This window comes from Malania oleifera, chromosome 8, assembly GCF_029873635.1.
Source record: "Malania oleifera isolate guangnan ecotype guangnan chromosome 8, ASM2987363v1, whole genome shotgun sequence".
Taxonomy (NCBI): Eukaryota; Viridiplantae; Streptophyta; class Magnoliopsida; order Santalales; family Ximeniaceae; genus Malania; species Malania oleifera.
This window is the reverse complement of record NC_080424.1, coordinates 100,805,961-100,819,705: the sequence shown is the minus strand read 5'-3', so window position 1 is coordinate 100,819,705 and position 13,745 is coordinate 100,805,961. Positions and strand designations below refer to the sequence as shown.

The window sequence follows — 13,745 nt, the reverse complement described above, 5'->3', positions numbered from 1 at the left end:
GAAGACTTTTAGTCTTGCAATCTTCTTATTATCTTTGTGCTTTTGCTTGCTATTTGGGGTGATGCTTGCCTAGGTGAATGGAGCTTAGACAAATGAGGTTAAGTTTTAGTTTCCTCACCCAACTTTTGGGTATTTTTATTGGCTAATTGAATTCTTATAAGAAAGTGCACAAAAATTGCACCAACAAATAGAAGAATGAAGTTAGATATTTTGAGACAATGAGAATGCATTATTGGGTTCCACATCATTTTCTGGGGTCTAATCATTATAATAACATCTCATGGTAGAATCCAAGTCATACATGAAGAAATTGTTTTTTCTAAGTCTTTTTCTTCATTAAGTTGCCTGTAATTCATTAAAAATGACATATAATGCCTCCTTGTTTAATTTGATATTTTCTAATAATAAAATTTAAATAGTGGAGAAAACTCTTTAATTAGTGAAGGATGAGTGCTCACTAATTTCCCACCCATGAAAACAAGCTCACCTAACTCGCCGGCCATGGCTATCTAAACACTGCACTCAATCCAAATCTAAACTCACCCCAGGCAAATTAACTCCACGATGGAAAACTACTTCCTCATCTTCCTACTCGCCCTCCCCATCTCCCTCTTCTTTGTCCTCCACCGGCACCGCCGCAACCGTCGTCCGCCGGGGCCTCCCGGCCTCCCCCTCGTCGGAAACCTCCACCAGCTCAACACCTCTGCCCCTCACATCCGCCTCCACCGCCTCTCCTCCAAGTACGGCCCCCTCATGTCCCTCACCCTCGGCTCCGTCCCCGCCGTGGTCATCTCCTCTGCCAGAGTTGCCAAAGAAGTGCTCAAGACCCACGACCTCGCCGTCTCCGGCCGCCCCTCCATGATCGGCCAGCAGAAACTCTCCTACTCCGGCCGCGACCTCGCCTTCTCCCCGCACGGCGACTACTGGAGAGAAGTCAGAAAGATCTGCATGCTCCACCTCTTCAGCACCAAGAAGGTCCTCTCCTTTCGCTCCGTCCGGGAGGAGGAGATTTCCCGCACGCTCGAGAAAATCTCCGAACTTTCCTTTTCCTCCAAACCCGTGAATTTGAGCGAGATGATGATGTGTCTGACGAATTCGATTATTTGTAGGATTGGGTTTGGGAAGAGGTACGAGGAGAGCAGGTTTGAGGAGCTTCTAAACGAGACGCAGGCCATGATGGCGAGTTTCTTCGAAAATCTCCTTGCGCCACGCCCTTTTGAGCCTGAAAATTCATTTATTAATTAACTAAACCCCGTCAAAGGATCTCACCCCACACTGGGGCAATTTTAAGGATAGTCCCCCAAATGAGTTCAAACAAAATGAAAAAAATCCCTTCATGAAAGAGAAAAACAAAAGGGAACAATAAAAGAAAATGGAAAGAGAAAGAAGAAAAGAGAAAGAAAATAAGGGACATACTACGCGTGTGATCCTTGACCAAATTACCCTTGATGAAAATGATGATTTTGAGCCCTATTTAACTCTTTCTTTCTTTAACCTATAACCCCCAGCCTACATTACGGTCCAAATGAAGTCCTGACCAGATTGGTATACATTGTTGTCTCTAATGATTTGTCAGACTCAATGACGAGTCTGAACTACGTAATGACCTGATCCTGAAAAGGTACGTAGGCAGCTTGTTTGAATAACAAGTTCGGTCAACATCTTGCAAAACGTCTCAACTTGAACTGGGGGCGTAAAACATTATTTGGGGTGGTATTTTTGAGCCTTAGTTTCCCTTTTATTCTGAAAACCTATATCCCTTAGCCTACGTTTCGTCCCGAGTCTTAAAGACCATCTTGAGATCAAAACATGAGTTGAACTTGACTAAACTAAAGACAACGTTTAAATAGGTGAAATTTCTAATGGTTTCACAGCATGATGAAACAAAAGAAGAGAGGTGGCCATCGATAAAGTTGGGACAGTCGAAGAAAAGATCAGCCATTCAGTTTGGTAAATTAAACATCAATATCATATGGCTTTTGAATACTGGTATAAATTTTTCTTGTAATAACATTGGAACATGGTAAAACATCTTTTTGGGTGGTTGACCTTTTGATTTCCCAAGTTGATGTCATAATTGCATAATCATTCCAATGGGATGGATAGTCAAAGAGTTTCAGAATCACCAGAAATTTCTATAAAGAAGATCCTTGTGGAGAAAGAGCAGTCAAACTGGGGCAAATGTTATGCCAAGTTCAAAAGGAATCCAACAATAGATTCAAGATCGGTGACAGATGAATTTAACTGGGGAAAATTCCGAGTTGAGTCTCAGTAGGTCCCATTCAAGTACTTTCTTATCGGATTGGAATAGGAAATCAGAGTCAAGATCATCTGTAGGTCCATTCAACTGGGGCAGATTTTATGATTTTCATTTGAGCTGAGTCAATCACTTCCATGACCGGATGAATAAAGAAGATTAAGCTAAGATCGGTTACAAATCCATTCAAATGTGGCGAACCTCATGTAGAGACCAAAGATGAGGACATTGATCATGAGTGCATTGGGAGAAAAGATTCATGCATTACCCCAAATTTCATGCATTGTCATACATTTCATGCATTACCTAGATTTCACATATTGTCATGCATTCCATGCACTACCATTCATCTCATACATTGTCATGCATTTCATGCATTATCTACATTTTATGCATTATCATCCATTGCATGCAGTACCTACATTTCATGTATTACCGTACATTTCATGCATTGTCATGCATTTCAAGCATTATCATACATCTTATGCATCGTCATGCATTGCATGCATTTCATGTATTACCATACATCTTATGCATTTCCATGCATTTCACACATTGCCATACATCTTATGCATTACCATACATCTTATGCATCGCCTTGCATGTCATGCACACATTACCACACATCTCATGCATTGCCATGCATTTCATGTATTACTATGCATCTCATGCATTGTTATGCATTTCACGCATTACCATACATCTTATGCATTTTATATTTTAGCATCACAAAAATAAAAAATAAAAATCACCAGTTAGCAACATGCATACATATAGCAGCATATCATTGCATTCTAGCATCACAAGCAGCAATAGAGCACCCTTCACACTTGTCTTGAGCTTTCAAATGATTATTTGACATCTTGGATGGAGAGATTTCAGTTGTATTGGGGTAACTGACCCCAAGCACACATTGATTTACTTGGAAAACTAGGGCAAGTTGACCCCAGACACACGTTGATTTATTTTGAACTGGGGCAACAAATCCCAAAGATAGGGGATTCATTCATTGACATTTAGACTTTACCCCAAGTGCATTTTCCAAATAGAGTAACAACTTTCCAAATTTTGCTTTCACATCTTGTTACTGGATTGAGGTGGCTGGATCATCGTGTCCCTACGACTCGGATTCTTACATTCGAAGCAAGCCATCATTGTGTCTCATGGCTGGATCATCGTGTCCCTACGGCTGGGATTCTTACATTCGAAGCAAGCCATCATTGTGTCCCATGGCTGGATCATCGTGTCCCTACGGCTCGGATTCTTACATTCGAAGCAAGCCATCATTGTGTCCCATGGCTGGATCATCGTGTCCTTACGGCTCGGATTCTTACATTCGAAGCAAGCCATCATTGTGTCCCATGGCTGGATCATCGTGTCCCTAAGGTTCGGATTCTTACATTCGAAGCAAGCCATCATTGTGTCCCATGGCTGGATCATCGTGTCCCTACGGCTCGGATTCTTACATTCGAAGCAAGCCATCATTGTGTCCCATGGCTGGATCATCGTGTCCCTACGGCTCGGATTCCTACATTCGAAGCAAGCCATCATTGTGCCCCATGGCTGGATCATCGTGTCCCTACGGCTCGGATTCTTACATTCGAAGCAAGCCATCATTGTGTCCCATGGTTGGATCATCGTGTCCCTACGGCTCGGATTCTTACATTCGAAGCAAGCCATCATTGTGTCCTATGGCTGGATCATCATGTTCCCACCTTATTGACCCATCGCGGTCCCACCTTATTGACCCTTTGCGGTCCCACCTTATTGACCTATCACGGTCCCATTCTTATTGACCTATCACGGTCCCATTTTTATTGACCCATCGCGGTCCCACCTTATTGACCCTTTGTGGTCCCACCTTATTGACCCTTCGCGGTCCCACCTTATTGACCTATCACGGTCCCATTCTTATTGACCTATCACGGTCCCATTCTTATTGACCCATCGCGGTCCCACCTTATTGACCCATCGTGGTCCCACCTTATTGACCTTTCGCGGTCCCACCTTATTGACCTATCACGGTCCCATTCTTATTGACCTATCACGGTCCCATTCTTATTGACCCATCGCGGTCCCACCTTATTAACCTATCACGATCCTATTCTTATTGACCCATTGCGGTCCCATCTTATTGACCCTTCGCGGTCCCACCCTATTGACCTATCACGGTCCCATTCTTATTGACCCATCGCGGTCCCACCTTATTGACCCTTCGCGGTCCCACCTTATTGACCTATCACGGTCCCATTCTTATTGACCCATCGCGGTCCCACCTTATTGACCCTTCGCGGTCCCACCTTATTGACCTATCACGGTTTCATTCTTATTGACCCATCGCAGTCCCACCTTATTGACCCATCGCGGTCCCACCTTATTAACCCTTTGCGGTTCCACTCTTATTGACCCTTCGCAGTCCCACCTTATTGACCCTTCGCGGTCTCACCTTATTGACCTATCACGGTCCCATTCTTATTGACCTATCGCGGTCCCACCTTATTGACCCTTCGCGGTCCCACCTTATTGACCTATCGTGGTCCCATTCTTATCGACCCATCGCGGTTCCATCTTATTGACCCTTCACAGTCCCACTTTATTGACCCTTTGCAGTCCCATTCTTATTGACCCATCGCGGTTCCATCTTATTGACCCTTCACAGTCCCACTTTATTGACCCTTTGCAGTCCCACTCTTATTGACCATTCGCAGTCCCACCTTATTGACCATCCACAGTCCCACCTTATTGACCCTTCATGAACTATAGCTCGGGTTCCTACCCCCGGTGCAAGTCCCCATCCTTGAACTATAGCTCGGGTTCCTACACTCGACGCAAGTCATTCTCATGGACTCTCAAGCATACATGCAAATCGGTTTTCACAAATCATTTTGGTCTCTTTTGTTACATTGGGCCTAGTCCAAAATCAGTGTCTTTTATCTTTGCAGGCTTGTTGCTACAAATAACGTAGGAGAATTCCTACTTTTACTTTGAAGCGACGAAGCCTACAAAGAGGGGCAGCTGTAGACACCCCATTTTTACCCAGGCCCGATATGATTATTATTATTATTATTATTATTATTATTATTATTATTATTATTATTATTTACATTGTTATTATTACTTCATTTTTATTTTTATTTTTATTTTTTGCTATAATTATTATTATTATTATTTTATTATTGTCATTTTTACTATTACTATTAGTATTATTATTATTACTAGTCTTATTATTATTATTTTATTGATAGTATCTTTATTATTTTTACTTTTACTACAATTATTTATTATTATTATTATTATTACCTTATTGATTTTATTATTATTATTATAATGATTATTATTACTATTACTATTTTCATTATTACCATAATAGTAAAAGCAAAAAAAAGAAAAGAAAAAGAAAAATAAAATCAAAAAGGAAGTTTTTTTTAGGGTTTACAGAATTTTTTTTATATAAGGGGGCCATAGCCAAGCCAAAGATGAGGAGGCACAAACCAAAGAAAGAAAAATCTTACCTTGCAGTCTTGTGCGGCGGCAATGGAGTCGTTGGCGTTTGCGCAGTCAATTAGATGAAACCAATCGAGCAACGATTTCTTATCCGATTAATACGAAACTTTATGAGGTGTTTCCTAACCCTTTCATCTTAATTTTCACCGTTCAGATTCTTCTTTTGAGTTTTCTCCCTTTGTGTTAATGTCTTGCACAGCCGTATTACCGCCGCAGCAGTGGAGTCATTAGTGTCTGCGCATCGAAATGGACGAAGCCAATCAAGCAGCGATTTCTTATCCGATCAATGCGAAATTTTACGAGGTCGTTTCTAACCCTTTCTTCTTAATTTTCACCGTTCAGATTCGTCTTTTGAGTTTTCTCCCTTTGTGTTAATGTCTTGCACAGCCGTATTACCGCCGCAGCAGTGGAGTCATTAGTGTCTGCGCATCGAACTGGACGAAGCCAATCAAGCAGCGATTTCTTATCCGATCAATGCGAAATTTTACGAGGTCGTTTCTAACCCTTTCTTCTTAATTTTCACCGTTCAGATTCGTCTTTTGAGTTTTCTCCCTTTGTGTTAATTTCTTGCAAAGTCGTATCACCGCCGCAGCAGTGGAGTCATCGGCGTCTGCGCATTCAACTAGATGAAGGCAATCGAGCGGCGATTTCTTATCCGATCACTACGAAATTTTACCAGGTTGTTTCTGACCCTTTTATCTTAATTCTCACCATTCAGATTATTATTTTGAATTTTACAATTTCATTTTAATTTATGACACAGCTGTCTCACCGCCGCAGCAGTGGAATCGTCGGTGTATGCGCATTCAACTAGATGAAGCCAATCGAGCGGCGATTTCTTATCTGATCAATCTGAAACCTTACTCGGTTGTTTCTAACTCTCCCTTGTTAATATTTACTGATTTGATTAATTTCTTTGAGTTTCATCTCTTGGACAACTTGTCCACACACACACAAACACACACATGCACGTGTGATGTTTTTGTAATTTGTTTATATATATATTTTTTTCTTCTTAATGTTATTTTGTATATATATTGCTATTGCGTATATATTGATGTTCATTATTGTTTATTATTTATTTATTTCTTGTATACGATTGTATTATCATTTTGTCGTGTTCATAACATTGTTGTGGAATTTTTAATGCTATAATATTTATTTGAATAAATGATATTTATATTTAGCAACTTAGAATTGTAAGTAGCATTATACATTTAATTTAGTATTTTAGGTGACCGTGTACATTTAGTAATATAACATTTTAGGTAATATTATATATTATTATTATATTTTTAGTATGTTAATATACAAGGTATTAATTATTATGGTAAGTTTAATATTTTAGGTAATATTCTTTGTGTTTTGGTATCATGCTATTATATGGTATGTTTAGTATATATAGTATTATAGTAATCTATTACGTATTATATTATTTGTGGATATTTATTATTATTATTATCGTAATTATGTGTATTATGGTATGTTTAAGTATTTTTGTTTATAACGCACATGTAGTATTTTAATATTTGCTCATTATCTTAGTCTATATTATTGTTTATATTCTACTATTATTGGTATGTTAGATATTTTAGCTTCTATTATATATGTTGATTAGTATGTATTTTGGTATCCTAATATTCTAGTTTATTACTATTTTATTTACTTATTTATTATGTTTAAATTATTATATCTATTATTAAAACCTCCCATACTAATATTTTCCTATAAAACTTTTACTTACAATTTTAAAATGTGGGAGCGTATTTTCTTAAATAATTTTGATTTTAATCCCTATGATTTTATTGCGGGGGTATAAGCCTTCGGGCATCACGTACCCTAAGTTCTGAGGGAATATATATGTATATATTATCTTCATTTATTTATTATTTTATCTATTTATTTATCTTTCACATGTATTTATAATTTCATAAAAAAGAGTAATTTAAAGACTTATTAGATTAACTTAGGGATAATTTTCAATTAATTAGGTACCGTTCGTAAGAACGGGCGTGTAGGGGGTGCTCGTACCTTCCCCTCGCGTAACCGAACTCCCGACCCCAACTCTGGTAATGTAGACCGATTCTACCCCTAACGGGGTAGTAATCATGTGTTCTAACCGCACTAAAGGTTAGTGGCGACTCCGACATTCCATGATTTTTCCTTGAAAATATTAAAATTGATTTTTACTTCGCCGCCCGGGGCACACGCGCCCCCGGGACGTCGCGACAAAGGCCTTTTCTTCTCTTCTAAAAGGGGCGCACAGTGAAAAAAAGAAAAATCCGTTTCTTCCTCTGCTGTCTGTCTCTCCCACACCACCAGCCGAGCCCCCTCTCCTTCACTCTCACCGCTGCATAGTCACCCACAGCCGAACACTCCTTGCAGACACCCCAGCCCCCTTCCTCTATCCCGAACCACCACTCCAGCTACTCTGTAAATCCGGCCATCACCCGAGCAGCCCCCCAGCAGAGCACACCAGCAGCTCCTCCAACTCCACCTTCTCCAGTCCCAGCCGACGAACCAGCGGCACCTTAGCTATCTCCTGCCATAGCAGCCCGCGTACCAGCAGCGCACAACAGCAACGATATTCTCCGGCAACCCCTCCTCCAGCAACTCTCCACCAACCCGAGCACCCCTCCACAGCAGCCAGGAGCCACCTCCGCTGCACAGCCCCGCCAGGTTCCCTCCAGTCCGTGCACCAGCGACCCCATCACCCTCTGCAACTCTCGGCCACCTTCAGGTTCTCCACAATTGCTGCCAAGCCACAGATCCGAGACCACCCTGCAATCACCTGACACCAACCTCCAAGCACCACAACCGTCGGACCTCTGCAACATCATTCAGAAGGCACGGCCCTCATCTGCTCCAGCCGAAGCCCACACAGCCACCAACCCCAGTTCTCCGGCGAGCACCCCACTGTGAGTTCTCAACCCACACACACACTATTCACACACTCGTATGTTTATATGCACACACGTTTTGCTTTTTGATTTTAAAGTTTTAAGTCTTATTTTGGGATTAACATTGTATATGTGTGGAATAATATTTTCTGGGTTTTAAAAAAAAAAATTTGGCTATTCACATATGTATAGATTAATATTTAATATTTTGGGATAGGGATTCATTATTATAGTATATTTCTATACTTGTTTATAGTATCATATACATATACATATTGTGGGGTTATTATATTATGCTATCACCGTTAGTTTTTGTTTTGTTAATTTTGTGTGTATATTTTATCATTGTTTATGAGGCTATTATGATCATATGGTATTATCATTTAACATGCATATTTTTATTTATTATTATTGTTGTTGTATAACATGTCGTATACATTTTAATATTTAACATATATGGGTTTTCTTTTGCTTTTGTTATTGTCGTTATATTTAATATATGCATACTCACATTAGTATTTTAACACATTTAGTATCAGTATTTTAGGGCTTTGTCATATTCACATACAAGGGTATTGATTATTAGGTCGAGTTTGACATTTTTGTATATATTAGGTAAGTTACTATTATATTTAGTGTGATAATACATAGAATATTTGCATGGTAAGGGTTATATTGATGGGGCATATAATTTAATGTTTAATATGTATTTTTAGGGTGTGTTCGTTATTCGTTGTATTTATTGAGGTAAGGTTTATATTATAAGATTTTATCATGATGGCATTTATATTGTAAAATTTGTATTGTCTTAATATGTATTCTTAGGGTTTGGATTGTCATCTTGTTGTGGTTCTTACGTGTAAGATATTTTATTCATACTTATATTGTGTGTTAACTTTATATTATATTATTAGTATTTTAGAATTTTGGTCATGTTAGAATTTTTAGTAAATTAGTTGCAGTATATGTGGTATTTTAGAACTATAGTTGTATGTGTGTTTAATATTCTAGAATGTTAGTAATATTAGGTATTTAATAACTTAGGATTTATAAGTAACATCGTGCATATAATTTAGTATTTTAGGTAATTTTTAATATAGCATCTTGAGTAATACTATATATTTATTATTATTATGATACTTTTAGTATGTTAATTATTATGGTAAGTTTAATATTTTAGGTAATATAATATTTTTGGTGTTTTGGTATCATGCTATTATATGGTATGTTTAGTATATATAGTATTATAGTAATTTATTATGTATTATATTATTTGTGGATATTTATTATTGTTATCATCGTGTTTATGTTTATTATGGTATGTTTAAGTATTTTTGTTTACAACACACATGTAGTATTTTAATATTATGATATGCTCATTATCTTAGTCTATATTATATGTTTATATTCTACTATTATTGGTATGTTAGATATTTTAGCTTCTATTATATATGTTGATTAGTACATATTATGGTATCCTAATACTCTAGTTTATTATTATTTCATTTATTTATTTATTTATTTATTATGTTTAAATTATTATATCTATTATCCAAAACCTCCCAAACTAGTATTTTCATACTTAGGAAAACCCATAAAATTTCTAAAATTTGGGAGTGTATTTTATAAAGTATTTTTGATTTTTAATCCCTATGATTTTATTGCGGGGGTATGAGCCTTCGGGCATCACGTACCCCAAGCTCTGAGGGAATATATATGTATATATTATCTTTATTTATTTATTTTATTTATTTTATTTATTTATTTTTTACATGTATTTATAAATTCATAAAAAGGAATAATTTAAAGAATTATTAGATTAACTAAGGGATAATTTCAAATTAATTAGGTACCGTTCGTAAGAACGGGAGCGTAGGGGGTGCTCGTACCTTCCCCTTGCGTAACCGAACTCCCGACCCCAACTCTGGTAATGTAGACCGATTCTACTCCTAACGGGGTAGTAATCATGTGTTCTAACCGCACTAAAGGTTAGTGGCGACTCCGATAATCTTATTTTTAATTGAATATTAAAATTGATTTTAATTTCACCGCTCGGGGCACACGCGCTCCCGGGATGCCGCGACATGGTTAACATCCTAAAACCTATTAGCTGAAGGTTTATTTAAATTCTGATATCAAAAAGGTTCTTGGATGTCATTTTAATATTCAAATTAAAAAGCCAACTACAAGAACTTCACATTCATATACAAGGTCGCTAAATATTCCAAAATTGATTTCTTGGTGTATGTTTGTTTTGCTTAAATAGTTGATTGACTGATTGTGGATTAATTAGAGAAAATAGGAGTTTGTGTGGATTGCCCAGTTAACAAGAATACAAGAAAGCCTTAAAAGATTGTAAAAAGGAACAAAAAATATTTAAGGAATTTTTAAAAGACCCAATTCACCCCCTCTCTTGGGACTACACTTTAGATTTTCATCTTGTTTCCATATTTTGAATAAGCATGTGATTGACTGTAAACACTTTTTTTCCTTTGTTGTTTGAACAAACATGTGATTAATTGTGAATAAGTATATGACATGCATGTTGGGTAGCGGGATTAGGTTAAACTTGGATTCACACACTTTCACGCTCTATACCCAGGCCTTCTCTGCTAGGATTAGATAGGAGTGTAATAGCGTTAGTCCTTTCATGGTAGAGCTTGATGGGACCCGCGAATCACTCCATTCAATTTGAGCTTTGTCCAAACCTTTTGGGTGAAGATAGGGCTTAGGTTGGGAACCTATTGTCAATCGGGTTAGAGCCTACCCATGTCTATAGTTTTCCCTAACTAGGATAGAGCCATGAAAAAACCCTATAAAATATGTGTATCTACCTTGGGTTGGGATAAGATCCTCATCATTCTCCATGTGACTTATTGCGTGTCTTTTGTATATAAGGTTTGTGTTGTGTTATGCACTTTGCATCCATTTTAGACCCGCATACCACTTAACCAATATTTTGGAAAAAAAAAAAAAAACCCTACAATGAGACCATGACCCATCCTTTCAAAAAATAAAACACTTGACCTAAGCATTTTAAAAGATCGGTCGATCCAATCCTTTTCAAATAACTTGGACCCAACTCTTTTTTAAAAACAAATCTAGGCCCGACCTTTTTCTAAAAAAAAAAAAAAAAACTCGGCCTAGGCCTGATTTTCAAAAAGGGCCAAACCTTCTCAAAAGGGGGCTGCGGCCCTATTACTTAAAAATCCAAGCCACCATTTTTAAAGAATCCAAGCCCAACTCTTTTAAAAGTTGGGCCTTTACCCATTAGAAAATAGCTTGAAGCCCATATTTTGAAACACCTAAGGTCCAAATGCACATTAGAGTCTACAAGCCCACAATGAACTAGCCCAAGCGGTTGACTGGCTTGAGTTAACTCCAAACCCAGATCATAACCTGATCCTCCGTAGGACCTAGGACACATGGACCATCATCAAGGAAAGGAATGGTCGAGGGAGGAATTGAATTGAATTAGTGGTCCATTGATTACGCACTTAAATTGCGTAATTAGGTGCTTTAATTCATGTATTGCAAATGATATTTTGTATTTAAATGGTTAATTACTCTCAATATTCTAACATTGTGTTCTATTTATAAAATTTGGGTTTTATTGAGTAATGTATGAAATTTTGGTGTTTTTTATTGCAGAGCAACTGTTGGAAGCTAAAAAAAACCGACAGTACTTTTCAATCTGTGCGTAACTCTCTCATCCAACCTCTGATTCAGATGATTCAAGATGCCATAGAAAGATAAGAAAACAATCTACAATTTTCATGTTTTGTGTTTTGCAAAATACTGGCAGCATCAAGGCAGAAATCAGACGTGAAGTTAGCATACGCCGTTTTATGGATTTTTTCGACAATTCTTCGTAATCTTGGCGTAACTTTCTCATACGAGCTCCGATTGAGATGATTCAAAATTCTGGGAAAATCTAAGAAAGATCTCTACATCTTTTTATGTTTTAAGCTTTGAGAGTTACGAGCTGTAAGAGGGTCGAAAGTGGGCTTGAAAGAGGAGGGCAGTTTATGTACCTTTGAAAAAAAAAAAGAAAACAAAAAATCAAAAAATGAGATGTGACCCAGCCATGCAACCGGGTCATCTCATAAGGGCAGTGTGCACTGGGTACATCCAAAGGAAAGATAAAAGAATGGAAAGAAAAAAAGAAAGGAAAGAAAAGCAAAGAAAGAAAGGACAAAAGGAAAGGATGGAAAAGTCAACAAGGGAGGGTTTCCTTGTGGGGGGAGTGCCGTGTGCAAGAGGAGTTTTGGAGAGAGCAGCGTGCGCTGCGGGCTGCAGGGAGAGAGGCCGCACCATAGGAAGAAAAAAAAAGATTTTTCTTGGGGAGAGAGAGAAGGGAGGCCAAAAGCACATAGAGTTTCTTGGAAAAATTATTTTTTGGAGAGCTTTCTTGTGGTTTTCTTTTAGGGGTGCTGCAAAGATACACACACAACCAGCAAAGGAGAGTTGGAAGCAAGCAAAAATACTATCTTTTCAGAATCAGAAGGCAGCGAACAACGGTGGTGTTCGGGGTGTTCGTGACGCGCGCGGCGGTGCGGCGAGTGTTGATCTTTCCCGTACGCTCCAAATTGAAGAAAATATGGTGAAATTATGTTGGATTTTATTTTCGGAATGAACTAAATTTTTGAATTCTAGGAAAACGATGTAGCCAGTTTCGAACTATGCTTGCTCTTTAATGCTAATCTGAAATAGTTTTCATTAATGTTTATTTGAGTTATTCTGTGCCTAATGCTTTTAATTAACTGGCCATTAATTAAATGATTTTAGTCTTGTGATTTGCTACCGAAAGGGGGGATTATAGGATAGATCTTGGATAATTCAGTGTAGGTAAATATAGAGATCGAAAGACTTGTATGAACCTACGTAGCATAAAAAATCGAGGGTCTTACTGCGTTCTTGCATTATTAATTTGCATACTCTTATGTTAAATAATAAACAAAAATAGGTTCCGATTGACTATCGAAAGAGGCTTTTGGAAAAATTGGCGATTTGCTAACAAACAGAGAAAACGAAGTTAAATTAGCTAAATGAGTAAAGCATAGTGAGAAACTAGGTGAAATCAG

The 13,745-nt window shown here is 37.9% G+C and overlaps 1 protein-coding gene across 1 annotated transcript in view; it reads left to right on the top strand.

The window, feature by feature from the left end:
• The first annotated feature begins 239 nt into the window (after positions 1-239).
• The window catches only part of LOC131162261 (6,7,8-trihydroxycoumarin synthase-like), a 38,116-nt gene continuing 24,610 nt past the window's right edge, over positions 240-13,745 (top strand). Inside the window, exon 1 of the mRNA XM_058118566.1 lies at positions 240-1,142. Coding sequence (XP_057974549.1) covers positions 565-1,142 — 578 coding nt within the window. The 5' untranslated portion in view covers positions 240-564. The remainder of the gene's footprint in view (positions 1,143-13,745) is intronic.